The following is a 25,402-nucleotide window of genomic DNA, read 5'->3' as shown; positions in this document are numbered from 1 at the left end:
CACTTCCCAGCCCTTCCCCTCCAAGCCCCGATCCTAGCCCCCTCCCCTTAAAAACCCGATCCCAGCCTCTTCCCATCGAAAACCCGATCCCAACCCCATTCCGACCGATCCTATGCCGCGCAAAGGAGTTTTTGGAATCCCCAGCCACTTAAATCACGATAAGCGAATTCGGGCTGGTGGTTTAGGGTGAGGGTTGTTGGTTTTCGTTGGGGAAGGGGAGGGGTTCGATTCCGACATAAATCACCGGCGCCGCCTGCAGCTTTGGGCGCTGGCCACCGGTAGGGAAGGGGGGAGGATGGTTGACGGGGAGGGGCTAGGCTTTTTTGGGTGGCTGATTTTTTTTTTTTTTAATTTTTTTTAATAAACTTAACGGAATCTTAACGGAGTGGTACTGATTTTTAACAAACTATGATTTAGGTGGTAGCAAAGTAAAATAAAAAATTAAAACGGTAGTAAATGTGAAGCAGGGTCCTTTTACTGGTAGCAAATGTCAAAATTTCCTTTTTTTTTATAGTAAAAAGAAAGGCCCTACCGGGCCAGAACCTCTCACAAGTCAACCCGACTAGGGTTAGCGGGTTAGGCTCTTTGGGGGGGGGGGAAGTGATTATGAGATGACAAACCTTACCACTAGATCAAGCTGCGTACTCAATGAAGTGGAATTATAAAATTTAATCTTATTTTCTAAGATTAGTCAAACTAGTATTATTACACATTTAGGGCCTTTCTCATTGACTGAACTGAAATGAATATTTTATAAGAAAAGAAAATTAGGAGTTGAACTGAGCTGAGCTGAATTGAACTGAATTGAATTTCAACGTATGAGAACATACCCTTACAATCGCGTAATAGGGAGTATTCCAAAATTACAAAATTGGCAATTTTTTTAGGAAATTTTGATTTTTACCACCTTCAAATAACGACTTTGTCGAATTTACCACCTCCAAAAAAAAAACATTTACTTTACCACCTCATAAAAAAATTAAACATCAGTTTTACCACCAATCACCTCCAACTAACGGATTCCGTCCAAAAATCCGTTAGTGGGGCCTACCTTGCACACGTGTCGCCATATTATTGGTTAAGTTTTAAAAAAATAAATAAAAAAAACAAAATAAAAAATAAAAAATCCCCATCAAGCAACCGATGGTTGCTGCCACCGTCGGGACCCCCACCGCCGGACCGGCTACGACCAGCCCCACCACCTAACCGTTACAACCAGCCCCCACCACCTAACCACTACCAGCCACCGTCGGGACCCACAGCCACCGCACCGATTTCGACCTCAAAACCCTAGCCACCACCTAATAGCTACGACCAACCCCACCACCTAACCGCTACCACCGCACCGCACACCACAGCCGCGCCGATTTCGACCCCCTTTCCACCAATTTCCGACCTCAAAACCCTAGTCAACACCTAATAGCTACGACCAACCCACCACCTAATCGCTACCACCGCACCGCACACCACAGCCGCACCGATTTCTACCCCTTTCCACCAATTTCCGACCTCAAAACCCTAGCCACCACCTAACAGCTACGACCAACCCCACCACCATCCAAACCCAGACCAGAAACAACCGCCACCCAGACGCGAAACCACCCCGACTCAAAACCACCACCACCCAAACCCAGACGCGAAACCACCCCGACTCAAAACCACCACCACCCACCAGAAACCACGCCAGCCAGACGCGAAACCATCGCGACTCGAATCCACCACCACCCAGACGCGAAACCCACACGAAATTCCGACCAACCGAGGTAGTTGATTTCGTTGCTGGTTGGTTGACATGGAAGATCGGGGAAGATGAAGAAGAAACGTCAAAAATGTGGGCCCTACTAACGGATTCATGGACGGAATCTGGTAGTTGGTGGTAAAATCGATTTTTTGGAAATTTTGGTGGTGGTAAAGTAAATCTTTTTTTTTTGGAGGTGGTAATTTAATTAAGTGGTTATTTGAAGGTGGTAAAAATCAAAATTTCTATTTTTTTATTTGAAAAAATAACTCCTACTCCGTTTTCGGTGTTCTTGTTGAGCTTAGCAAGCAGGAAGAAAAAGAGTGAGAAATCCAACCAAATTCTTCTCTTTCCCCCTAAAAATTCTTCTCTCATCTCGACACAATCAAATCAAAAATCCAAATTCTATATTTAAGTAATTTATCGTCAATCTATTTAATTCGATATCAAATCATGTATGAACCCTAAAAAAAAGTTGCAGAAATTTCCACAAAAATGGCGGTCACTGAAGCAGAATCATCATCATCTTCAACACCAGCATCAAATTCTGAATTTCAGCCTTCTAATGGCGCTCACTACCTTGCTAAATGCGTTCTTCCGGGCTCCGTTGTTCTTCAAGTTGTTCAAGGCCATATTCGTTCTCCTTCTTCCAATGACATCGTTTTTGGCAAGGTCTTATTTAATCAAATTCAATCAAGCTTTGATATGATTTTAGTTTTTAGTGTATTTTTATTCCTGTTATTGTTTTTGATCATAATTTCTATTCGTTTTTGTTCAGTTTTTATTGGGGTTGAGTTCAATATTTTGAATTGATTTCTGTGATTGTTGTTACTAGGTTTCAATACTAACAATGGTTGGTTTGTGACATATCTAGTGTTAATTGTATCGATTACGAAAACCGTGTTATTGTCTGTTTAAAGTTCTTTGTATTGGACTATTGGTGATGAAAATGAGCCAGTGTTTAAAAATTCAGGGGGGAAAACTCCCAAATTTATGCAATCTTTACTCACTGGCATCATGAAACACAATTATTTTTCTTTTGTTGATAATTGAAATCTCTACCATTTCGTTTGTTTCGGTTGCCCTTAATCGTATTTTTTTTTTCGTGCTGTGTACTTAAATGGCAATGAGGGGATTTTGCTTAACAGTTATCTGATTTTCTTATTTGCTACTGATATCAATCATTGTGAAATGAGGTTGTGTTTTTTTTTTTTTTTTTCTTTTTTTCATTAGGCTGTTTGTTTCTATACTACGGTCTTTTTTGTTTATTTGTCTCAAATGTAGTGGTCATCTGCAAAAATTCCGTCTTCATGCATATTCCGTATGATTCTATTTTGAGTTGCTCACAAGTCAGAGTAAGGTGTTATCATGTAGAAATGAAGCAATTGTGTCTTATGCATATCTTTAAATTGAGTAAGAATAGCCACTTGGTAGTCGATTCAGAATATGTCTAAATGGGTTGTATCGTGCAGGAGACATCTATTGAGTTGGTAGAAATGAGTGAGGATGGCGTGGTACAATCTATCTGCGAGCAACCAGTATTTGGTATAATAAAAGACATGGCTATTCTACCCAGGACTAAGAAACTTCGTACACATAACTCACAGGTTTTACATGATATAAGGAACCCTCATCTTAATGGCTACATCTCTTTTTCTTGCGGGGTAATTGAATGCATATTTTATTCCTTCTGCAGGTTATGGGGAAAGACATGTTGCTTATCATTTCCGATTCTGGAAAGCTCTCTTTCCTAACATTTTGTAATGAAATGCACAGGTTCTACTCTCATCTAGAGCCTTCCTATATGGGTTCTCCTCTGCTTTTTAATAGTAAAATTGGATGTATTTATGGTTTCTCATTGTTGTGAACTAATTATGGTTTAGTTGGTGACTTATATTTGTGCTTCCGCTGACTGATTAGGTTCTTTCCAGTGACTCATGTTCAACTTTCAATCCCTGGCAACTCAAGACACCAGATTGGTAGAATGCTTGCTGTTGATGCCTTGTAAGTATTTTCTTTGGAGTTATTGCAATGTAATTTTGCCACCTCTTCATATCCATATTTGGAGACTATATCCAGGCCATGCTTTGCCCTGATGCAAATGTAGGGTGCCTCATCAATAAATAGATTCTTGCTACACTCTTAACTGTTTAAATTAGCGTGATGGATTCAATGCTGGATCGTTGGTCAATTAATAGCAGAGGACTTTTCTGGTTTCCATTTATCCATGAGTGGTGCACTAGAAGGATTATTTAGTAAATGCATCTCTACTCACCGGTATCACAAATGACACGAGAGTCCTAGTTTGAGACTTTGAGTGTTGGATGCCTAGATGTTTGATCTGGTTAACCTGACTAATACATTGGCACACTATAATCTTGTGTGCGTGTTGTGTGTGTGACCATGTGTCAATTTCCTGGTTGTAATTTTAATTTTGTGTTCCATGAACTTGATATTGTGCTTAAATTTCTCTTCCTAATTTTGCTTCTCTTTCAATCTTTGTTCACATTCTTCCTCCCTAATTCACTACCCTCTTCTTTCTATTGCTTTCCATCAATTTCTTGTTTTTGATTGTGTTTGTGTGTTTAATTGTGCTATTTGTTCCAGAGGGTGTTACATTGCCGTTAGTGCTTATGAAGAACGTGTTGCTCTTTTTTCTGTTTCACAATCAAGCGATGTTGATATGATTGACAAGGTATTAGAGTTATTTGAGTTTACTATATGCAAATGATCCTTGATCCTGGAATGTACTGCAAGTTTATTCTGCTATATTCAAGTATATTCTGTTTGGGGTTTTCTTATGAAGTTGAAATATTCCTTTGCTTTGTTCTAGCGAATAAGTTATCCTCCTGAACCCGAGGATGATTTGATTGACATAGAACTCCAGCAAACCAGCCAGTCTATCTTGGTTAATTCATTGCCTGTAGAGGAAATAAGTGTAGAGTCTGCTCCAACACCTCCAATATCATATATAAATGGAACTATTTGGAGCATGTGCTTTATTTCAAAGCATTCTGACCAATTGAGCAAGGAGCACAATCCTGTACTAGCAATTCTTGTCACCAGGTATGATGATAAAAAATTCCAAATAAGAAAACATTGCTGTTTTTTTGTCTATGCTCATGGATCTTGTTATTTGATTACTAGTGAGATGACTAAGGTCATTTTTTATATGTGCCTCAAATTTAAAGAAAGATAATAATCTGCAGGAAGGAATCATCCTTGAATGAGCTGCTTCTTTTGGGTTGGGATGTCAGAGAGAATACAATACATATTCTTTCTAGGTTTGTGGAAAGTGGACCCTTAGCTCGTACTATTGCTGAAGTTCATGGATCTCCGGGACTTGCATTATTATTTAGGGTTGGTGATATCTTACTTATGGATCTTAGTGATGCTTGTAATCCTTTTTGTGTGCAAAGAACAGACCTGAGTACTCCAATCAACCCAAGTGAGGAGAAGAGTTGTATGGAAGACCCTTTCAAGATGCAGGATGGTGACGATGAAGGTTTCATTGCTGCTCGTGCTTTGCTAGAGTTGCAGGATTATGGGATGGATTTTAATAAGGGTAATGATCCCATGAGCATTGATGCGGATGTGCACAGTGCTAAATCTGTACCTATGTTTGTAAGTTCATGGAGTTGGGAACCAGGAACAAATACGAAACCAAGGATGATATTTTCGGTGGATACAGGGGAATATTTTTATATTGAAATCACTTTTGGCCCTGATGGTCCTGAGGTCTTGTTATCTCATTGTCTTTTTGTTGGTCTTCCCAGTATAGCATTATTATGGACCACTGGTGGCTATTTGGCAGCAATTGTGGAGATGGACGATGGCATGGTCCTAAAATTGGCAGATGTTGGTGAAATGAAAGATGAATATCTGGCTTATGTAGGTCCGATTCAAAATATTGCTCCCATCCTAGACATGTCAGTCATGGATTATCACGATGAAAAGCAGGATCAAATGTTTGCTTGCTGTGGAGTGGCTCCTGAAGGATCATTGAGGATAATCAGAAATGGTGCAAGTCTGGAAAGATTAGTAAGGACAGCTCCTATATATGAAGGAATAACTGCTATATGGACTGTTAAGATGAGAATAAAAGATTCAAATCACTCTTTTCTTGTGCTTTCTTTTGTTGAGGAAACCAGGGTGTTGTCAGTTGGTGTAAGCTTCACTGATGTAACAGAGTCAGTTGGTTTTCAGCCTGATGTCTGTACATTAGCATGTGGTCTTGTTGTTGATAATGTATTGGTTCAGATTGATCAAAATTATGTCAGACTTTGCTTGCCTACTTCAGTTGCTCATCCAGATGGTATTCCGATGTCTTCACCAACATGTACTTCCTGGTCTCCTGATAAAGTTGGTATTAGCTTGGGAGCTGTTGGACACAACATGATAATTGTTGCTACTGCAAATCCTTGTTTCCTTATAATTCTTGGTGTTAAATTGCTATCATTGTATGACTATGAAATATATGAGATGCAACATGTTAGACTTCAAAGTGAATTGTCTTGCATATCTATTCCACAAATGCACAGTATAAGAAGAGATTCTGGTCCTATCCCAGTTGGATTTGATATCGGTAATACATTTGTGATTGGTACACACAAGCCATCTGTGGAAATTCTATCTTATGTGCATGGTCAAGGAATACGAGTTCTTGCCGCTGGAATGATATCATTGACAAACATGACTGGTACCGCTATCAGTGGGTGTATTCCGCAGGATGTAAGGCTTGTGCTGGTAGATAGGCTGTATATTCTCTCTGGGTTAAGAAATGGAATGTTGTTACGCTTTGAGTGGCCTACAACATCCTGGGAATCTGATCTACCCTGTTATAGGACTACTTTGTGTTCAAAATCTGGTTTGTTAAAGGCATCAGCTCCAGCCATTCTTGGTCCACAGCTTAGTGGTGTCAACTCCTATGAAAGGCCAAAGGATAATGATCCTGTTCATCTCCTATTAATTGCTATTCGTCGGATTGGTATTACCCCTGTTTTCCTTGTTCCTCTCAGCGAGTCATTAGATGCTGATGTTATTGCTCTCAGCGACAGGCCTTGGTTAGTCCAAGCTGCTAGGCACAGCCTTTCATACATTTCAATCTCGTTTGAACCTTCAACTTATGTGACTCCTGTATGCTCAGCTGAATGTCCAAAGGGACTTCTATTTGTAGCAGAGAACTGTCTACATCTGGTGAGTGTTTGTTTCTGTAGTATATTGGATCAACGGGGTTAGGGCTGTTATTAGATTTTTTTACCCTTTATAGTCCATATGCTGGGTTAATTAAGTCAGATTGATTTTCTTGGTAGCTAATTCATTCCTACATGGGGCTGTGTTAAAGAGTGTAGCTGTCAATGAATAAAGAGTTTGATAGGAACACTTGTGATAAGGACACAAGGATCCTCATAATGAAAGCCAACTGTCATTTACCTCAAACAAATTAAAACCTCTGTTTATATCACTGAAAATCTTTCTTCATTCAGTCTGGTGATTAGGCGGTTAAAGCTGATCTTTAGACCTATGTCTAAAATATCCTTACTTAAAGATACATGGACATTTGTTTCTTCTGACATTGCTCGGTTGTCTATTTAATTATAGGACCTCATACCTATATTGGTCCAACATTAAATTTTTTTATTTTATTTTTTTATTTTTTTTTATTTTTTATAATAGTAGTATTTTTGCTATTAGACACATCTTTTGCTGGTGATAACTAATAATATAGAAACAACTTGATGTTGTAGGTAGAGATGGTGCATAGTAAGAGGCTTAATGTGCAGAAATTTCATCTTGGTGGAACTCCACGAAAGGTCTTGTATCATAGTGAGAGCAGGTTGCTGCTCGTTATGAGAACTGATTTGGATATCGATCCGTTTTCCTCTGATATTTGCTGTGTAGATCCCCTTAGTGGGTCTGTAGTCTCTGCTTTTAAGTTCGATGTGGGTGAAACTGGAAAATGCATGGAGTTTGTGCAGGTTGGGAATCAGCAGGTACTGTTGGTTGGAACCAGTTTATCTTCTGGGCCAGCTATAATGCCTAGTGGAGAAGCTGAAAGGTTAGTCGTATCTTGGATTCCCTTATCTTCTGACCTTTTTTTTTTTTTTTTTTTTTTTTTTTGGCTCTTTAAGTTCAGCTTTAAAACTGTACTTGGATCTGGTTTGAGATAAATTGCCCTTTTGCATTTCCGTTCTTATGACTTTCGAGTTAATAGTTTAATAGTCCTGTTTATGTGTGCATCCTAACTGGACATAACTTTGGCAGTACAAAGGGCCGATTAATTATGTTCCGCCTAGAGCACTCGCACAATTCGGATAGTGGGTCAATGACAATGCGTTTGAAATCGAGTTCATCTACGCAACATATTTCGCCAGTTTGTGAAGCTGCTGGATACACTGCTGAAAGGATGTCTAATAGCAGCCGTTGCAGTAGCCCAGAAGATAATAGCTGTGATGAAGTGAAGCTTGAAGATTCTGAAGCTTGGCAACTAGAATTTCTTAGTGCAATTACTTGGCCTGGAGTGGTGCTTGCAATATGTCCTTACCTTGATGAGTACTTCTTAGCTTCTTCTGGCAACGCTGTAAATTGTTATCCTTCCTCTTATCCTGATGATTATTAGATGTACTTGATGATGTTGAGTATCCAATCTTCTTTTTATTTTTCAGTTCTATGTATGCGGCTTTCAAAATGATAATCCCAAGAGACTTAAAAGGTATGCTGTTGAACGAACGCGGTTTATGATAGTCTCATTGACAGCTTACTTCACAAGGATTGCTGTTGGTGACTGTCGTGATGGTGTGCTATTTTATGATTATCATGAGGTAAATACTGCTGGCTTCTTCCAGTAAATTCTCCATTGTATGTTTGTGATTAGTGATAACCTTTTCTTTCTTTTTTTATTTTTTCCCTTTTCTTTTGGGTATGAAAAATTGATTCTCAACATTATTTTGGTAACTGTTCTATGAATGTGCTAACACTTGTCTCCGTGACCAAAAACACAAGACTGCAAAGAAACTGGAGCAGATCTATTGTGATCCTGGTCAGAGGTTAGTTGCTGATTGTCTCCTTACTGATACCAGCACTGCCTTTGTTTCGGATCGTAAGGGAAGCATTGCTGTTCTAACATCCTCAACTCATTTTGAAGGTTAGATTTATTTTTTCATTATTGTAGGCAATAAGCTTAATTTTTTAAATCTAGCTAATCAGGTAGGGGTTTTTCTTCCTATAATGTATCTTGTTTTTGGAGATGACATGTTTAGGATCATTAACATCGTGTTTCCTCTAATGCCCCAGACAATGCGAGTCCTGAATGCAACCTAACAGTGAGCTGTTCATATTATACAGGCGAGATTGCAATGAGCATCAAGAAGGTAAGTCAAAGGCTGTTTTTAGTATTTGTTATTATTCCTTGCATTACTCCGGAGACTATACTTTTTACAGAAGTTTCACCTATAAATTTTAAACATAGTTCAATCTGTAAAAGTGTATAGTGTACTTTTTTATTTTTATGAAGTATCGTATTCTATTTTTTATTGAAGTTTTGGGCTGGTAGTTGAGGAGAAATTCCGACCGCAGTAAATTTATTTTTATATGTATATCCATTTAGATTGGCCTAAAAATTAAATTTCCTTTTTGTGATGCTTGGACTTAGCACTTGCCCCTGTCATATTGTGAAGTACTGACACTAGGGAACCTTCATACTATGTGAACTGCTGACACAATGGTACCTGCATACTATGTAATTTTATAATTGTTTTGTGGAGACAAAGTTTTGATTACTTTTATGTAGAAATAAGGAAAATTGATGTTTGAAAATTACACGTTGAGCCAAATCTAATGAGACCCCCACATGATAATGTTTTCCCTAAAAATTAGTTTTAAATAATGGTCAAAGCTTAGACTAGGAGATAAGACCAAGAAGATTCATATCAGAATCGACCAGGCCTTAATAAATTTATGCCAGATTACCTTATTTCAGATACCTCAAGTACCTTAAAGGTGTATAACCTTATTTTAGATACCTACCCTTAAAGGTGTATAACCTTATCTGTAGAAGAAAAAATATTGCAGTCGTGCTATCTTGGTCCTCAAGACATTAGGGCTGATTAGTACTTTAGCTCTCACGGATACTAACCCTAGGGCAGCAAAACTGGATCATCGTTTGGAGCTGAGCTACTCACATGAGGCTTTACTTTCATATAATTGTTTATTTTAACATGTGTATTGAGCTTTATTGTAAATAAATAAAAAATCAAAACAGTATTATTTTGATTTATTCTTTAATTCTCTTTTATATCTATACTTTTTAAATTTATCTTAGTATTTACTCTTATTATTTTATCCCACATTCCCATTAGTGTTTTATGAATTGTATTGATTTCCTTTGCTAAAGTTTTCTCAAACCTTGTATGTTTTTTTTTACTCCAACGTTTTAACCACTCTTTTAAAACTTTCTTGAATTTTATTCTTGGTTCTCTTTTAAAACTCCCTTAATATTTTCTTGGATGCTCTTTCTTTTTCTCACTTTACTCACCTGTTTACAAACTCTTTCAACTGATTATCTTGTTATGCCCCTTTCTTTTATATGGTACAATTCCTTATGACGATTCATGTTAGCCAACTTCAAATCATTTTGGATCATCATGGAAAATCCAAAACATATGTACTTGGAAGATGATTAACAAAAGAAACAAAAAAACCACTGTTTGTCCTGATTAAGGAAAATTTTGATGATGTGAAACCAAAGGATGGTATCAAAGTGCATAAAATGCTCACTCCTTCTCCGGTTATTCTCCTTTAATTAGTCTGGCTTAACAAATTTTTTAGACTGTTTTACAAGGTTAAAGAGTTAAGCCAAGTACGGTAAGTTTGCATGATTTCAACCTCCTAACCAGTCAGCATCCGGCGCAAGTCCTTCTCCCAACACTATACTGCCTCCTCTAAGTCAAGAAGAGATAGGATTTTCATATCTCTATCAGCAATTACTGATGAAAAAAAGAAATCTGGAAGAAGATTTAGAAGAAAGCTATGTTTGAAAAGAAAAGGAAGAAGGAGTGGGAAACACATGATCTACTATTATAGAGAAAGAGAGGGAGAAAAGAAAATGTAGAGAGAAAATAGTCAATACCTTTGGCAAGTTGATGAGATGGATTAAAGACTGGAAAGCTTCCAAGATGTGCAAGAAGGGAAGCCTTGCACTTGGTTGAGGCATCCTGTGGTGTGTGCCTCTTGATCTGCGTTGTCTGGAGACTACTCAGATGCTCTTTTGTTGGCACCTTGCAGTGCCTTGTGCTTTAGTGTATCTCAGTTGTGTTTTTTGCCGGGAAGCTCCTTGTAGTGAACCAACCTAGGGGATGGGCATACGGGTAGTCTAATATTGTTAGTACTTAGATGTCATCAAATTATTATAAGTATAAATAAGGGAGAATATGCAATGAACCGAGAGACGCCACCTGTGCACATGAGACAAAAGCTCAGTCTAGAATCATCCTAGGATTGAAACCATGTATGTAAATAGTGAGAGAGAAAAACTGATTAGGAAGGTAATTGTTGTTTAAAGTCATCACCTTGGTGAATGGTTGCTTTTCACTAATTTGGAGAGTGGTACCTAAAGCTACTAGTTTGTTAAAAGAAACTTAGTCTATTAATGAAAGATTCAATCTTTCTCTCTATTTTCTGTCTTCTTTGTGTGAGCCAAATAAGTCGGTCATGAATCCATAACAAAGGAGTAACATTGGCTCTATTCTCATTAGCTTATTTTTGCTGAACTTATCTTTGTTAAATTAAAACTTACATTTACTTATATTTAGTGGTAATGGAGCAAATAGAGTTAACAAATTTAGTGGTGATGAAGGGAAACTAGTGTATGCAGCAATTCATTTATTCTATGCAGTTGGGCCGCTATGACTCTTATGTTTGTCTCATCTTTAGAGAGAATGGTTTGGCGTTATTTGAAAAATGGCATTTCTAGGTTTAAGGCTGCACATCTGAATTGTTATTTTCATGTAATTACTATGTCTTTTCTTCTTTATAGATTGTTTAATGGAAACTATTTAGGCATTGAAAATTGCATATACTCTATCATGTTGTCACTATTGATATTGTGTGCCTCTTGGGCGTTGCTGTGAAGTTTTCTTGAATGCTATGTGATTTTCATTGTCACTTTTAGTGCATGGCATTCTACCATGTTGTCACTATTGATATTGTGTGCCTCTTGGACATTGCTGTGATATTTTTCTCTAATGCTATGTGATTTTCATTTTGTCACTCTTAATACATGGCATTCTATCATATTGCTGTATGTGTTCGTGTAGGGATCATTCTCTTATAAAATGCCTGCTGAAGATGGATTTAAAGGGTGTGACGGTGGTAATAGTGTTGTTGATTTGTCGCGCAATGGTATCATGGCCAGTACTCTACTTGGAAGCATTTTAATTTTCATCCCTATATCCAGGTACCTTTCTTTTGAATCTGGAACTATATTGTTTTCAAAACTATTTGATTAGTAGTGAACTTTACTGCCTCTTTGAAAAATTTATTATAGAGGAGACAAATGTAAAGTTTACCAAGCTATTATCCTCTAACCTTACATAAATATCTCATTTACCATTTTAACAGATGAATTGCTTATTTATTTGTATTATCATTAAATTAGCTAATAATTCCCTCCCAGTTAAAATGACTGGCAGATTTATAAGTTGTAACAGGATATACTATATAGAGCATACACTTTGTAATGGACTGATTATCTAGCTTTGAAATTCAGATTTAACAATGCAAGTATTTATAAAAATAGAAGTTTGAATATCGAATGAAAATTGCAAGGTATACAAAAGATAGGTTAATAGCTTAAGGCTATCACTCTCTGACAATGGCTTGAGGCCATTACACTCTTAAAAATCTAAGTATATTTTCAATCTAGATGGTAACTAGGGCTATTCTAAACAATTACGAGGCTCCGTGCAAATTTGATAATTGAGCCTTAAAAATCTTACTCCATACTAAAATGGCTACGTTCATGAGTCTGCCTAGAGCCGTAGAGGAGGCCTAGCAAACTACTGCTAAAGGATGCTCAGAAGCGAAATGTTCCAAATGTTCCTGGAACTTTAAATTATATATTGAGTATTAAAATAAGACATGTGTTACACTGTTACATATATTTCCTCTGTATTTTCAGATGGAACACAATAAAATAGGGTAAAATAAATCAAATAAAATGAGATGGAAGAGCAAATTTTATTTATTTATTTATTTTTAAGACAAAAAAAGGAATTTAGGTAAAAGAAAATTTATGAATACGAAGGATATGGGAAGAGGAAGGTGCAGACAAGAGAAATGATATGAATTAGCGAATCCTAAAAACGTAAGGTGAAAACATAAAAAGGAAGTAGCAAAGTATAATACTAAATCTTATAAATTAAAAAATAAATTGCAAAGCATGTATATTAGGATTTGATCCTGCTACTTGTGGTAATATGGGTTATCTTATCTTGCTAACAAACAACCATGGAGTCATTGCTAATAGTTTACGTATTATTTTATCGTGAACCTTCATATGTTGTGTTTGGTTTGTTTTCCAAAAACATGGGCCTTTTGAAATCGGGGGCCTTATTTCGTTGCACAACTTGCGTAGGGTATTAGCCAGCGCGCCCTGATGGTAGCTGCTTTTAAACCGTCGAACCCTGCAAAGTGATGTACTTCATTACATAGTAGCAAGGAAGGTATCCCTTATTGAAATCCCAATTTGAGACACTAAGCAGTCTGTGGAATTGAAGGGAAAAAGAAACCTGTTTTGTCTCAGCTGATTTCTTTTGTTTAATCTCTTGATTGTCTTCATTTATTTGACAATTTAGCAAATTTATGTACCTGTTACTTATAAATAATGTTATTGAAGGTGTTCAAAGGCCGGTTTAGAGGAACAACTCCATGAAATTGTTGTACTTCTTCAGTTCTGTGGGTGTTCTTTGTAGTTCAGTGAGTTAATCTGGTTTTAGTATGTCATTTATGCTCTCTTTGATATTGCCACAGGGAGGAATATGAGCTTTTGAAGCCTGTACAAGCCAGACTTGCAGTTCATCCTCTTACTGCTCCTATACTTGGGAACAATCATAGCGAGTTTCGTAGTCGTGAGAACCAGGTATAAAAATCAGGATATTTCTTTTTCGTGTTTGATTTGGTCTATTAAAGGGTCTTCTCATTAACTTATTTTGACATCTTAATGTTTTAAGTTAAACTTTTATGGATTTTATTGAACTTGTGTGTGTAAATTTATAGCCTTAACTATATCTGGTGAAATGAGGAAAACACACCGTAAGTTCATTCTCACACGTTTAGCAATTATTTGTCATTTTAGTATCTAGCACTGAACCTTATCATACTCTTCTAAGACACTACTTATAAAAACAATTACCTGATGTAACCTTAATACAAACCGGCATTTATAAATATATAATATACAAATATAAACAGATGCACAGGGTAGTAGAATGGGAGTGTAAGATACCTCTAGAGTCAATTGTATCAAAGGGTATTTTTTTGTTCATTAGGAGCTCTCTTCAAATGAGCATAAAAGTCCGAATGAGTAAAAAGTTATCAAGTGAAAAGAAACGTTGGGTTTCATTAGAGAATTGTTATTTTCGTAATCCCCTTTATGTTGTTTGTATAAAGTATATATATGAAAAATGGATTTAATTACAAATTTCATGCTCTTTTCATTACTAAATCACATTTAAAATTTTGGATTGTGTGAAAGAAGTTATGTTTAAATTACATATTATAACCATCATAGCCTTAAGGAAGTTTTCTGTTAGATGAATTGCAAGTTTCTAACATGAACGGCGAAGTCATATAAATATAGATGGAATCACCAAGTTACCTTATAAACTATACCGCAGACATTCCAGTCCAATTGTCCTGTCATGACATCCCATTTTTGTAAGAGCACAGCTACTTATATTAGTAAGAGAGAGGGTATTCTGGTGACTTTAATTGGCCCACACCCAACCCTCTATCTATTTAGACATTTAAAACTTAGATAAGAGTTTTTTTTTTGTTTTTTTTTTGTTTTTTTTTTTGCAATTTGCTCTGTTGGTTACTTTTTTCCTCACTTGATCAGGTTGTGGTGCCTACAATGCTTGATGGAGACATGTTGGCTCAGTTTTTGGAGCTTACAAGCATCCAACAAGAAGCTGTGTTGGGATTACCTTGTGCAACTGCCGAAGTGTCATCAAGCTCCAGATCACCTCATTCACCTGTATCAGTTGACCAGGTGGTGCAACTCCTTGAACGAGTTCACAATGTACTTAACTGAATACTTGTTAATCTGCATTTATAAGGTCTCAGTCTGGAACATCAATCTGCTCAGTTGGTCCAGCTTCTGTATATATGAAGCTGCATTGCATCATATATTACTGAAGGATTGTACTGCTGAACAGCAGCAATGCTGTTAAAATTGTGGCACAAATTTTGCAAGTTGAAGCAAAATCTCAAATTATTCATCATAGTCCTATGACTTCTTTCCGGAGCTGCAATTGGATGTTCATTGGCTCTCTGAATTCTGCTTCGTCTGCAGAAAAGATAATGCATCACCATTCTGAGCGAGTGGTTCTTGGGCAGATTTTTTATATACCTTTTTTTCAACTAGCTAGTGGATAGTATATGATGTATATCATGTGGAAATTCGTGTACAGAATATGTAAAATAAACTTATTCCCTATCTGATGAAATAGATGAATTTCTTGGCCTGGTGATATTCATTGAATCTAATTGAGCTGCTGTTTTATTACCTTTTAGGTTGTACTGATGTGAAGTGACTTTTTCGAAAACAGAAGGAAGAAAAAAAGCCTCCAAAGCAAACTTGAAATAGTCGCACCATTTTAAAACCACTCTCCATCAAAAAACAGGAATGAGGTTGAGGTTGAGGTTGAGGAGGTGATGAGGTAGTGACATTGCTCCCTCGTATCTCTAAGGTCTAGGGATCAAATCTCATGGGACTCATTTGAGGGATTTCTCTTATCTCTCCCTCAAATGAGCCCCGTTCTTCTTACCGTTATATATAAAAATAATAAAATCAAGAAACAGTTTATAGAATGTTAAAAGTATTACTCTACCCTCACAAGATCATCACCAATCACTAAAAAGGGGGATTAAACTAGGAGAGGTGGTAAGGATTTTAACGTTTTTTTTTTTTTTTTTTTTTTTTAAATACCGAGTAAATCACCTCTTACATAACTCAAAATACAAGAACATATTTGAATTTTTCCAGACAATATAAATTATTTTGACACCCTTCCATGACCAGCACCAAGTACATTAGCAACCACTCTACACACAGCTAAAATTATTATCTCTGCTCTAAAGATAGGTATCTGATGTGTTTATAGACAAGGTTCATACAACAATGATATTATGCCTTAGCATTATCTACACAAAGAACCAAATACTCACTGCGTTGACTATTAGTCTATTGCCTTCTTACTTATTGATAATGCTAAGAACCAAATGCTTTATTGCGTTGACTATTAGTCTCTTGCCTGATTTGATTGTGCTAAGGAAACGCAGGAAAATGGAATGACAAATGTTACTTTGATACTTGGTGTTAAAGCTCGTCCTTGACTTACGTTTTGTATGATTTGTTACTTTGTGAATTTGAAGTTGTAAGCTCAGATGCCAGTGTTACATACTTCGCTGTTTTTGCTTTTAATCACTTTGTGCTGTCTTTCTAAGTTCCATGTTTAAGACTCATTTTGTATGCCACATTTCAACAATTTATCCCTTGATAGTTAACTACGTGACTGCTAATAATTTTGTAGATTTGCTACATTTTTTTTAATTTTGATTTAATAAGGTCGTTTTTATGTGTTCTTTTGCTATTATATAGGTGTTAATTTGTTGGATTTTAGGAGTTTGTTCAATTAATAAGCTATGTGTTACTTGTTTTTGCTTTTAATTATCACAAACTATTGCGTCAGTCCAGTATGGCCAGATGTTTCGTGGGGTTTTTGCTTTATACCAATGATTGCTCCCATCGGCGGCGTTGTTATTGGCGGTGGTGTCGTCGATGATGAGAAACTCGTTGATCGTTGATTATATTTGCCCATGACTAATGCTTGAATTGGCTTAATAATTGCTTGAAATTGTCGGATATTTCGAAAAATGCCAAAAAAAAAAAAATAGATTTGGGGTTTTCTTTTGTGATGTATAATTGTTGAAATTGATTGTCCAATGTGATTGTATGTTGAATTGTGAGCGTTTTGATAACAAGTGCATGTATTTTGGTTTGGAAATGAGCGTGCTATGTTATACCCATGAGCTAAGTACGGGACCTTTAATGGTGGTTCCGCCATTGCTGACCTTCAATGGTTGGAAGACGAAATTCAATGCCAAATTGACGAGAAATCAAAATCAAATATACTTTGTATAATTTTTTGTTGTACTGCCACAACCCACAAGTTACTCCTCCGTATAATCTTTATTTGTATCTAAAAAAAAAAAATTAAAGACCACCTACTTTTTAAAATAATTTAGTTGTAATGTAAAGTAACATCTGTACATTTACTGAGTAAATCTAATCATCATATCATATAACTAATATATAAGGTAAAAACTAATATAAACCCGATCCACATTAATATTACTGTGGACCGAGCTTCCCACGTGACTATCACAGATTCTTTTTTGGGAAGCTTCCTTTTAATTTGCTCTCTCCTCCTGACATATCATTTTCTCTCTCTTTTTCTTCTTTTTCTCTCTCCTCCTTTGATGTTCTTCTCTGTACACTTCAACAATGGTGAAGGCGAGAGAAGGAAGTTCATTAAAATCAACAATGGTGAAGGCGATACGATCATCAAATTGGAGTAAACGAAGAGGATTACGATCATCAGTTGGGCGGCCTTGCAAAGGTATTTAATTAGGTTTTCGATTAATTAGTTCAATTTTTGTGTAAATCATCCGATTCTGTTTAATTTAACTTTAGATTTTCAATTTTAGTGTTTAAATTTCATTTTTAAGAGGTATTTTAGTATTTGATTTGATTTTTAGGGATTAGTTTTTACAATAGCTTAATTCTACTGGTTTTCCTCTCTCCTGAGTTCGTTGTTCGTAGTTTTAGTGTATTGATTTTAGTCGAAAAGCTTTAGAAATTGCAGAATGTGTGCTTATGCGTGCAAATATAAGAAAACAGTTACTGGACGAAATATTAAATAATATATAAGATATCAATTGTGATTATATCAATATAAATATGATTATAAGTTTCAGTTGTGATTATATCAATATAAAAGTGACTATATGAATATAATAAATATGATTAAAAATTAAAAATTAGATTATATCAATATCAAAATGATTATAAGATTTCAATTGTGATTATATCAATATAAATATGATTATAAGATATCAATGGTGATTATATCAATATAAAAGTGACTATATCAATATAAATATGATTATAAGATATCAGTTGTGATTATATCACATCTTTCATTAATAATAATGATCCTCATATTTATTTTGTATGTTTCATTTACAGAACCAAATCATGATATACTATAATGATGTTTCTTGTGATATAGTCATGTTTTTTTCTAATATAATGATATTTCTTGTGATATAATAATGTTTTACCATTATTAACATGCTTTTTGTGATATAATCATGTTTTATTTAATATAATGATATTTCTTGTGATATAGTCATGTTTTACACCTTTTAGGTTATACTTGTGTTTTATCTAATATAATGATATTTCTTGTGACATAGTCATGTTTTACAACTTATATGTTACCTCTTTTTTTTTTTTTTTTTTTTTTTTTTTTTTTTTTTTTTCAAAAATTTAATGCTCAATGGTTGATCATGAAGAGGGATGTAGAAGTTGTTGTTGAATATCACCTTGAGGAATTAAAAAAATTGAAAAAAAAAATGATTGAAAATTTGGTGCATGATTCTTCCTCTATTACTTCTGCTCTTGAACCATCCCAGAGAGATTTAGATCTCATGTCAACTACTCTATTCCAAAAATTTATTGATGAAATTGTTATGATTTCAACACTTGTTAGTGATTTGCCTGGTGGTTGGGATGATCTTTCTGATGTTAGAGGTTTCTACAAGGACGGTAGTTTGTCATCTGCAGCAAACAACATAATAAGTAATGTTGTTCATAATATAATGGGTAATGAACAAAATCTTTGTGGGAAACCTGGAACATGTTGGTTTGTTTTCCAGGAGGTTCTAAAAAATAATCAATCAAAGTGCAGTCTTGATTTTGGTGAACTAAATGTTGGGGAGAGTGGTGTTGTGTTTGTTTCTGATTTTATGGTTAAGCATGCTGAGGTTATGAAGGAAATGGATTTGTTTGTTCAAGAAATTGTTGATTATTGTTTTATCAATGAACCTCCTTTCAACCTCAAGTAAGTTGATTTTAAAAATATAATTATTTCTATATCTATTGCTTTTGGAATTCTAATTTTTAATTAATTACTTTTATCTGTTTAGTGAAGAAATTTTCAAGACAAGTGATTTACACTGTGTTTCAAGAGAAGAATTTTGGACAATTGGATCTGAATCAAAAATTAGTGAAGCTATTGTTGATTGTTGGGCATTCTTGCTCAATGAAAATGAAAGAAAAGCCGATCATAATCCTAAGAAGTTTTTCCTTGGATCTTCTCTAAATGTACGAATATACAATATTTTTTTTTCACTAGCTTTTCTATCTTTTTATACAAAGTTTTAATTTTCTTTTCTTTTTGCAGGAAATTTTGATGAAAATTTGTGAAGATAAAAATGATGTCAGTTTGCAAGATCAGTTTTCAAATTCCTTGAACCAAATAATAGAGTCTTACAATTATATTACTCTAGATGAAAATATTGAGATGGTAAATATATATTCTATCTTATATAGTCATATCATATAATGATGTTTGTGTATATATAATGATGTTTAATATCATATAATGATGTTTGTGTATATATAATGATGTTTAATATCATATAATGATGTTTGTGCTAAATATTTCAGGTATTTTTTCTAGTCTTATTTGAGCATCATTATTTTCTGTTTGTGCTGAATATTAAAGAGCAGAATATTCAATATCTTGACAACAAGCTATTGGTTGATCCTTCTTATAAGAAAAAAGTTGAAGAAATTGGATTAGTATTGGTATTTCATACTTCACTTTTGTTCTACAGTTTTTCAGGTTTTCATATTTGTATTTTATTCTTATTTTAAGAATTCTAATTATAATTTTATTTATTTTTTATTGTAGGCTGATTTAATTGGAAATTTTTCCGAGTTAATCCACTTAAATATCGTTTGTGATATTGGACTCTTTAAAATAAAAGAGATCGAAGGGAGGTGGAAGACCAATATGTTGTTTTTGGATTTGGATTGTGTTGATTTCGTGTTGACCAATATGCTGTTGTTTGACGGTTCAAATGTGTTTGAATGCCCTTTTTTGAATACTGTAAGTTCTATTACTTTATATCATTTTGTGTATGCTAGAAAAAAGTTAAGAGTTTAGGTAAGGAATAATGTTTTATATGATTATTAATTTTCAGGAGAATGATAGAAAGATATGCAGAGCTTGTATATGTGCAAGCCTTATTTTATCAGACATGAATAAAGTGAGATCTCAGCTGTTGGATAATGTGATTGCATTCAAAGATAAAAGGTCAAAGACTTTGCAGACAATTGAAGAGAACAGAAGGAAAAAGGCCCGAAAAGCAAAAAAGATGAAGAAACCCGAAGCCAAAAAACAAAAAATTGTAGCAGCTAAGAAGAAGAAATAGTTGTAGAGTTCTAAAAGTAGATAATATGGATTAATATTTTTTGTATGTAAAGACATTTACACGTGTAATGTCTAACAATGTCTAACAAGTAACAATGTAATGACATCTATATAAATCAATGAATCAAGTTCATAATAGTATTCTAGAGTTTAACAGCTTATATATGATTATATAATATTATATGTGATTATGAGTATACCAAATATGAGTATATAAGATGAAAAGCTAACAGATTCATAACATCCTCCTCTTTTGGGTTACATAATAGTAGTATTCAAGTGTTTAACAACTTATATATGATTATATAATATTATATGTGATTATGAGTATACCAAATATGAGTATATAAGATGAAAAACTAACAGATTCACAACACCTCCTCTTTTGGGTTACATAATTAAGTACATGGCTGACAGATATATTTGATTTACTTTTGCATGAGAAGATTTTTTATATGGTCAAGTTTGTATGAAATATTGACTCCTATTTTGGTCACTATAAAAATTGAAATCTGATTATACCCAATCAAAATGGACTATCAAGTCAAAACTAATTATACCAATACAAAACTGATTATGTCAAGTACAAACTGATTATGCCAAATCAAAACTGATTATGTTGTATATGAGATAGAAAAGTTATTAAACTAAAAATTCTAAACCAAATGAACTTTTGGAGTTGTGGAACCAAATTCTTTATGTCTTTTTTTCCCTCTTTTTGTTGGCTTTTTTGTATAAATCATAATTCCCCTTGATTCTCTTGTTATCTTTCCCTTTGGTAGTTGCTCTATCGGGATCCAATATAGTTAGTCCTGACGATGACAATGCTTGATGACTTCCATCAGTTGTTGTTGCTTTTGCTTGTTGTGCTGCTGCTTTTGCCTTTTCAACTGCTTTTGCTTCTTCAGCTGCTCTTCTTTGTTCATCTTCCTTGATTATTTTGTCAACAATAATGTTGGTCTTTTTGAAATTTTCTTCAAGAAATTTTCTTGCTTTTGCTATTTTATGGCTCTTCAAAACTAAATTGTATTGCCTGCAAGTGAAAATATAATAGCCAAGATAAAATTGATTATATCATTATAAATCAGATTATATTATGATAAATCAGATTATATTATTATAAATCAGACTATATCACTAAAAATTAGATTATATCTATATGTGAACATACTATTACCTTCTAATCCATGGTGTGTAGTTGTTGAGTTCTCCTCTTTCTCTTTTCTTTTTATCATGTCTCTCCCAAACTTCTTTTTTTGCAAACTTTGTTAACCTTGCAGATATATAGTGATCTGGAATTTTATTGAAAGAATATAGATGCAAAACTCTTATGCAATGGAAGCACAACCATCCCAATTCTTCAAAGTTCTTGCATTCACAATGAATATCTCCAGTTGAAAAGTTTAACCAAACTTTATGATATGAACCTGATATGCCATTGATGTAAACTCTATAAGTAATGTTGTTTTCTTTGGGATCTAGAAGTTCAACATTGCTTGCCATGGCATACTTGAATTCTTCCTCAAAGTCTCTGAATAGTGTATGTGTATATACCATTGAAGCATGAATCAATAATGGACTCATACAGAGGTCAGATTTAGGAATTCCTTTTGTACAGTTGAAGTCATCCATTTCTTCATCTTTTCTCCATCTCCTCACTGTTGCTTGAAATATAGAAAAGAATTCTGTCAAGCTTGTGGTTTTACTTGCATTGAATCCAATTGCATGGTTTGTACTCTCACTTCTTTGTGAGGATAAAATTCCAGCAGAGAAAAAATCCTTGCTAAGTGTTGTACACCACTTTTCCTTTAGTGAGTACAACCTATTGAACCAATCATCATTTTGAAGGTTATGCTTTGTGACCATTTTATTCCAATTCTCTTCAAATTCTTTCTCTGTTATGCAACCACTTAAGCATTTGTGGAACTCATTTTTGAAGTCTCTATCAGCCTTTAGTAATCCAAACCTTGTATTCGCATTTTGACTTAAGTGCCACAAACATAGCCTATGTCTTACTTCTGGAAAAATCTGTAAAGCATAGAAAATAAATCAACATTATAATTAGTATAAAAAAAATATGATTATACTACATACAATGTTATTATATTGCAAAAAAGAAGATTATACCAAGTGATTATAGCACAAAGGCTTTTGTAAAAAGAAAAAAAAAAGGATTATAGCACAAAAAAAAAAAAAATTATACTTGACAGAAGACATGTACCTCTTTGATTCCCGCAACAATTGCTGCATTTTGATCAGTAAATATACTAATGGGGCATTTTCCTTGCATTGACTTCTTGAAAGTTTTGAACACCCATTCAAAAGATTATTTAGTTTCATCACCAATAAAAGCACATGCAAACATTGTGTTCCTCCAATGATTATTGATTCCTACAAATGGAGCACAAATAAGGTTGTACTTATTTGTCCTATATGTAGTATCAAAGACCATAACATCTCCATAAATTTTATAGTCTTCAAGCATCATTGCATCCCTCCAAAATAAGCAACAAACTTTTCCATCTTCACTCAGTCTCACTCTAAAAAAGAACTCATTGTCCTCTGTCATTTGCTCATACAATTTGTCAACAACAGTTTGAGAATCACTTCCATTTATTGGCTTCATTTTGAGTTTGTAGCAGCAATTGAAATGATCTTTCTTTGAATGTCCCAATAAATCTTCTCCACCGGCTTCATAACTCATACAATTATATGAATCAATTGGTCTTAAACCACATTCTGTCATGGCTTGTATAACTTGTTCCTTGGGGGATGTCATTCGTCGCTCTGATCTATGTAGATAATTAAGTGACTGTCTTGTCAAAGGATGATTGTGATGCATCACATGACGTACTATTTCAAACTCTTTATTATCATTCATCTTTGCACGTATTGATGTTAAACAACCTGTTCTTGTTATCATAACTCTTCTTTGCCTTCTCTTATTTCCTTTTGTTGAAGTACTTTCTTCTGTCATGACTTCTTCTTCAACCTTTGTTTTTCCAGTGTTTCTTTTCCCTTCAGCAGAACACACGTAGTATTTCTCATTGACTATTTTGGTTCCCTATATTTGTCTATCTTTAGGCTTTCTCACACTAAACCCTACTAAAGCAGCATGTTGACAATATAGCTCATATATTTCCTTCAAAGTTTCTCTAGTTTCACCTAATAAACAACCACCAATGTCCTCATTGATTGCTGGTGATGTATGAGATTCTGATTGTACATAAAAAAAATGTCACTCTTACGATTTTAGTATGATAATACTGTGTTAAAATAGATAAGCTCATAAAAGGTTATTATAATTACCATAATATGATTATGATGCATAAAAAATGATTATATCACATACACATTAGGACACACAATAAGGTTATTATATGTCAGCACTATCTCAACTGATTTTTGACAATATGATGCTATGTGTGGGTTCCGCCTGATTAATGAGTGAATGTTATATGTCTCTAAATGCTCTATAAACCTATTCATGCTATTGAGACTATTGTCAGCTATGTCTCCCCCCTCCAAGCACCCCCTTTGTTCAAGTTGTTACAGCAAAACAAGAGGCCATTGAAAATGTTACAGCACCATAAGACAATGCCCCCTTTGTGTAGCAGTGCAAAATACACTAAATACATTAAATCACCACATAAGAATTAATCAAACTCTCACAACCGTACCCCTCCCCTGCCTACATGCAGCACACAACTCCCTCCCCTTCCCTGCATTACACATGATTATAATGCTAAAAAGAAGATTATAGAGTATAAAATAGGATTATATCACATAAATGATTATTGAAATAATTATTATACCGTACACCAAATGTAAGATTATTATTTTGCAGAAATTTTATAAAATTGATTATATTACATGTAAAGTGACAATATCATAATTAAAGTGATTATACTTATTATTTTATAAAACGTCTGACTTACATTTAAAGTGTCAAACAAGTGTTGCATGAATTGATACATGTAGATATTGGAGAATAATTGACTTACATTTTATAAATCCTATTTAATATTATGAAATTGCAGCAATTGCATAATTGATTCATTCACATTATCGAATTCTAAAACCAATTGTATAACTTGCATATACTCTAAATCGCATAATTCGCATAATTCTAATACCTTGAACTTGTATTACATGTTGATCATTCTCATCCTCAGCATCAATAATTGCTTGTTCTACATCTTCAACAACTTCATCTTCTTATTCAGGTCCGAATTGATCAATAAATCAAACAATGATCAATAAATTAAATTTGCACAGTTTGATCAAAATCAAATAGATAATCATTTATTTTTATAATTCTTACCCTCGTAGTAGCATTCAATTTGAGCATCATCGTTCAGATCAAAATTGATTACGTTGATATCAAAATTTTCTACATTGTCCTGTATATTTTGATTTAGATCAATTTCAACTGAATGTATAGAAGAATTTGCCATGATTTTCGGAGAAATTAATTGATTATAGAGAATTATAAACCCTAGATTGATTAGAAGGAGAGAGAAAAAACTTCGAGCTCTGATGATGAATTGTTAATGGCGTCGATGATGAAGAAGATGCATGAATTGTTTGGGGTTTTATGGGTTTAAGGGTTAGTGGGCTGGGCTGGAGACTTTTTACTGTCTTCTATTTGGTGGTTGGTGGTTTGGGCACGTGAGACTTTGGGTCCACAATAAGTTTATTGTAGACCGAGTCCACCCAAGATGAATTAAATATATAAAGCTAAACTTTTAGCCAGGTTACGAGATTGCGACACTTGGCGTTCTAACTTTTTGTCAAGTGTCGCGCTACGTTGGATAGATTTAAATAGGCTATATAAGATAAAAAAGTTAATTAAGAATTTTATTTAGATAGAATTTTAGGA

The 25,402-nt window shown here is 34.5% G+C and overlaps 3 protein-coding genes across 3 annotated transcripts; 1 reads left to right on the top strand and 2 right to left on the bottom strand.

The window, feature by feature from the left end:
- Positions 1-1,366: 1,366 nt before the first annotated feature.
- On the top strand, positions 1,367-15,502 carry LOC110689173 (splicing factor 3B subunit 3-like). Its single transcript, XM_021865903.1, has 15 exons — positions 1,367-2,410; positions 3,211-3,345; positions 3,435-3,514; positions 3,659-3,742; positions 4,346-4,433; positions 4,572-4,804; positions 4,948-6,934; positions 7,486-7,796; positions 8,003-8,318; positions 8,404-8,559; positions 8,741-8,882; positions 9,032-9,108; positions 12,052-12,191; positions 13,766-13,874; positions 14,853-15,502. The coding sequence occupies exons 1-15, from the start codon at positions 2,234-2,236 to the stop codon at positions 15,045-15,047; spliced, it is 4,230 nt and encodes a 1,409-aa protein (XP_021721595.1). The 5' UTR covers positions 1,367-2,233; the 3' UTR covers positions 15,048-15,502.
- A 5,714-nt stretch (positions 15,503-21,216) lies between these two features.
- LOC110689110 (protein FAR-RED IMPAIRED RESPONSE 1-like) lies at positions 21,217-22,810 on the bottom strand. Its single transcript, XM_021865839.1, has 3 exons — positions 22,742-22,810; positions 21,698-22,548; positions 21,217-21,553 (listed from the first exon to the last, which is right to left on the bottom strand). The coding sequence occupies exons 1-3, from the start codon at positions 22,808-22,810 to the stop codon at positions 21,217-21,219; spliced, it is 1,257 nt and encodes a 418-aa protein (XP_021721531.1).
- Positions 22,811-22,846: 36 nt separating this feature from the next.
- On the bottom strand, positions 22,847-23,401 carry LOC110689109 (protein FAR1-RELATED SEQUENCE 5-like). Its single transcript, XM_021865838.1, has one exon. The coding sequence runs from the start codon at positions 23,399-23,401 to the stop codon at positions 22,847-22,849; it is 555 nt and encodes a 184-aa protein (XP_021721530.1).
- Between the last annotated feature and the right edge of the window lie 2,001 nt (positions 23,402-25,402).

This window comes from Chenopodium quinoa, unplaced genomic scaffold (genome assembly GCF_001683475.1).
Source record: "Chenopodium quinoa cultivar QQ74 unplaced genomic scaffold, ASM168347v1, whole genome shotgun sequence".
Classification (NCBI taxonomy): Eukaryota; Viridiplantae; Streptophyta; class Magnoliopsida; order Caryophyllales; family Amaranthaceae; genus Chenopodium; species Chenopodium quinoa.
The sequence above is the reverse complement of the archived record's forward strand: the minus strand, read 5'-3'. Positions and strand labels throughout refer to the sequence as shown.

Coding starts and splice junctions, on each gene's coding strand:
- LOC110689109 (XM_021865838.1), bottom strand. CDS start 23,401: ATGAATGATAATAAAGAGTTTGAAATAGTACGTCATGTGATGCATCAC.
- LOC110689110 (XM_021865839.1), bottom strand. CDS start 22,810: ATGCAAGGAAAATGCCCCATTAGTATATTTACTGATCAAAATGCAGCA. Junction 22,549..22,741: donor TTGTTGCGGGAATCAAAGAG/GTACATGTCTTC, acceptor TATGCTTTACAG/ATTTTTCCAGAAGTAAGACA. Junction 21,554..21,697: donor TACACACCATGGATTAGAAG/GTAATAGTATGT, acceptor TTTCACTTGCAG/GCAATACAATTTAGTTTTGA.
- LOC110689173 (XM_021865903.1), top strand. CDS start 2,234: ATGGCGGTCACTGAAGCAGAATCATCATCATCTTCAACACCAGCATCA. Junction 3,346..3,434: donor TTCGTACACATAACTCACAG/GTTTTACATGAT, acceptor TTCCTTCTGCAG/GTTATGGGGAAAGACATGTT. Junction 6,935..7,485: donor CAGAGAACTGTCTACATCTG/GTGAGTGTTTGT, acceptor TTGATGTTGTAG/GTAGAGATGGTGCATAGTAA.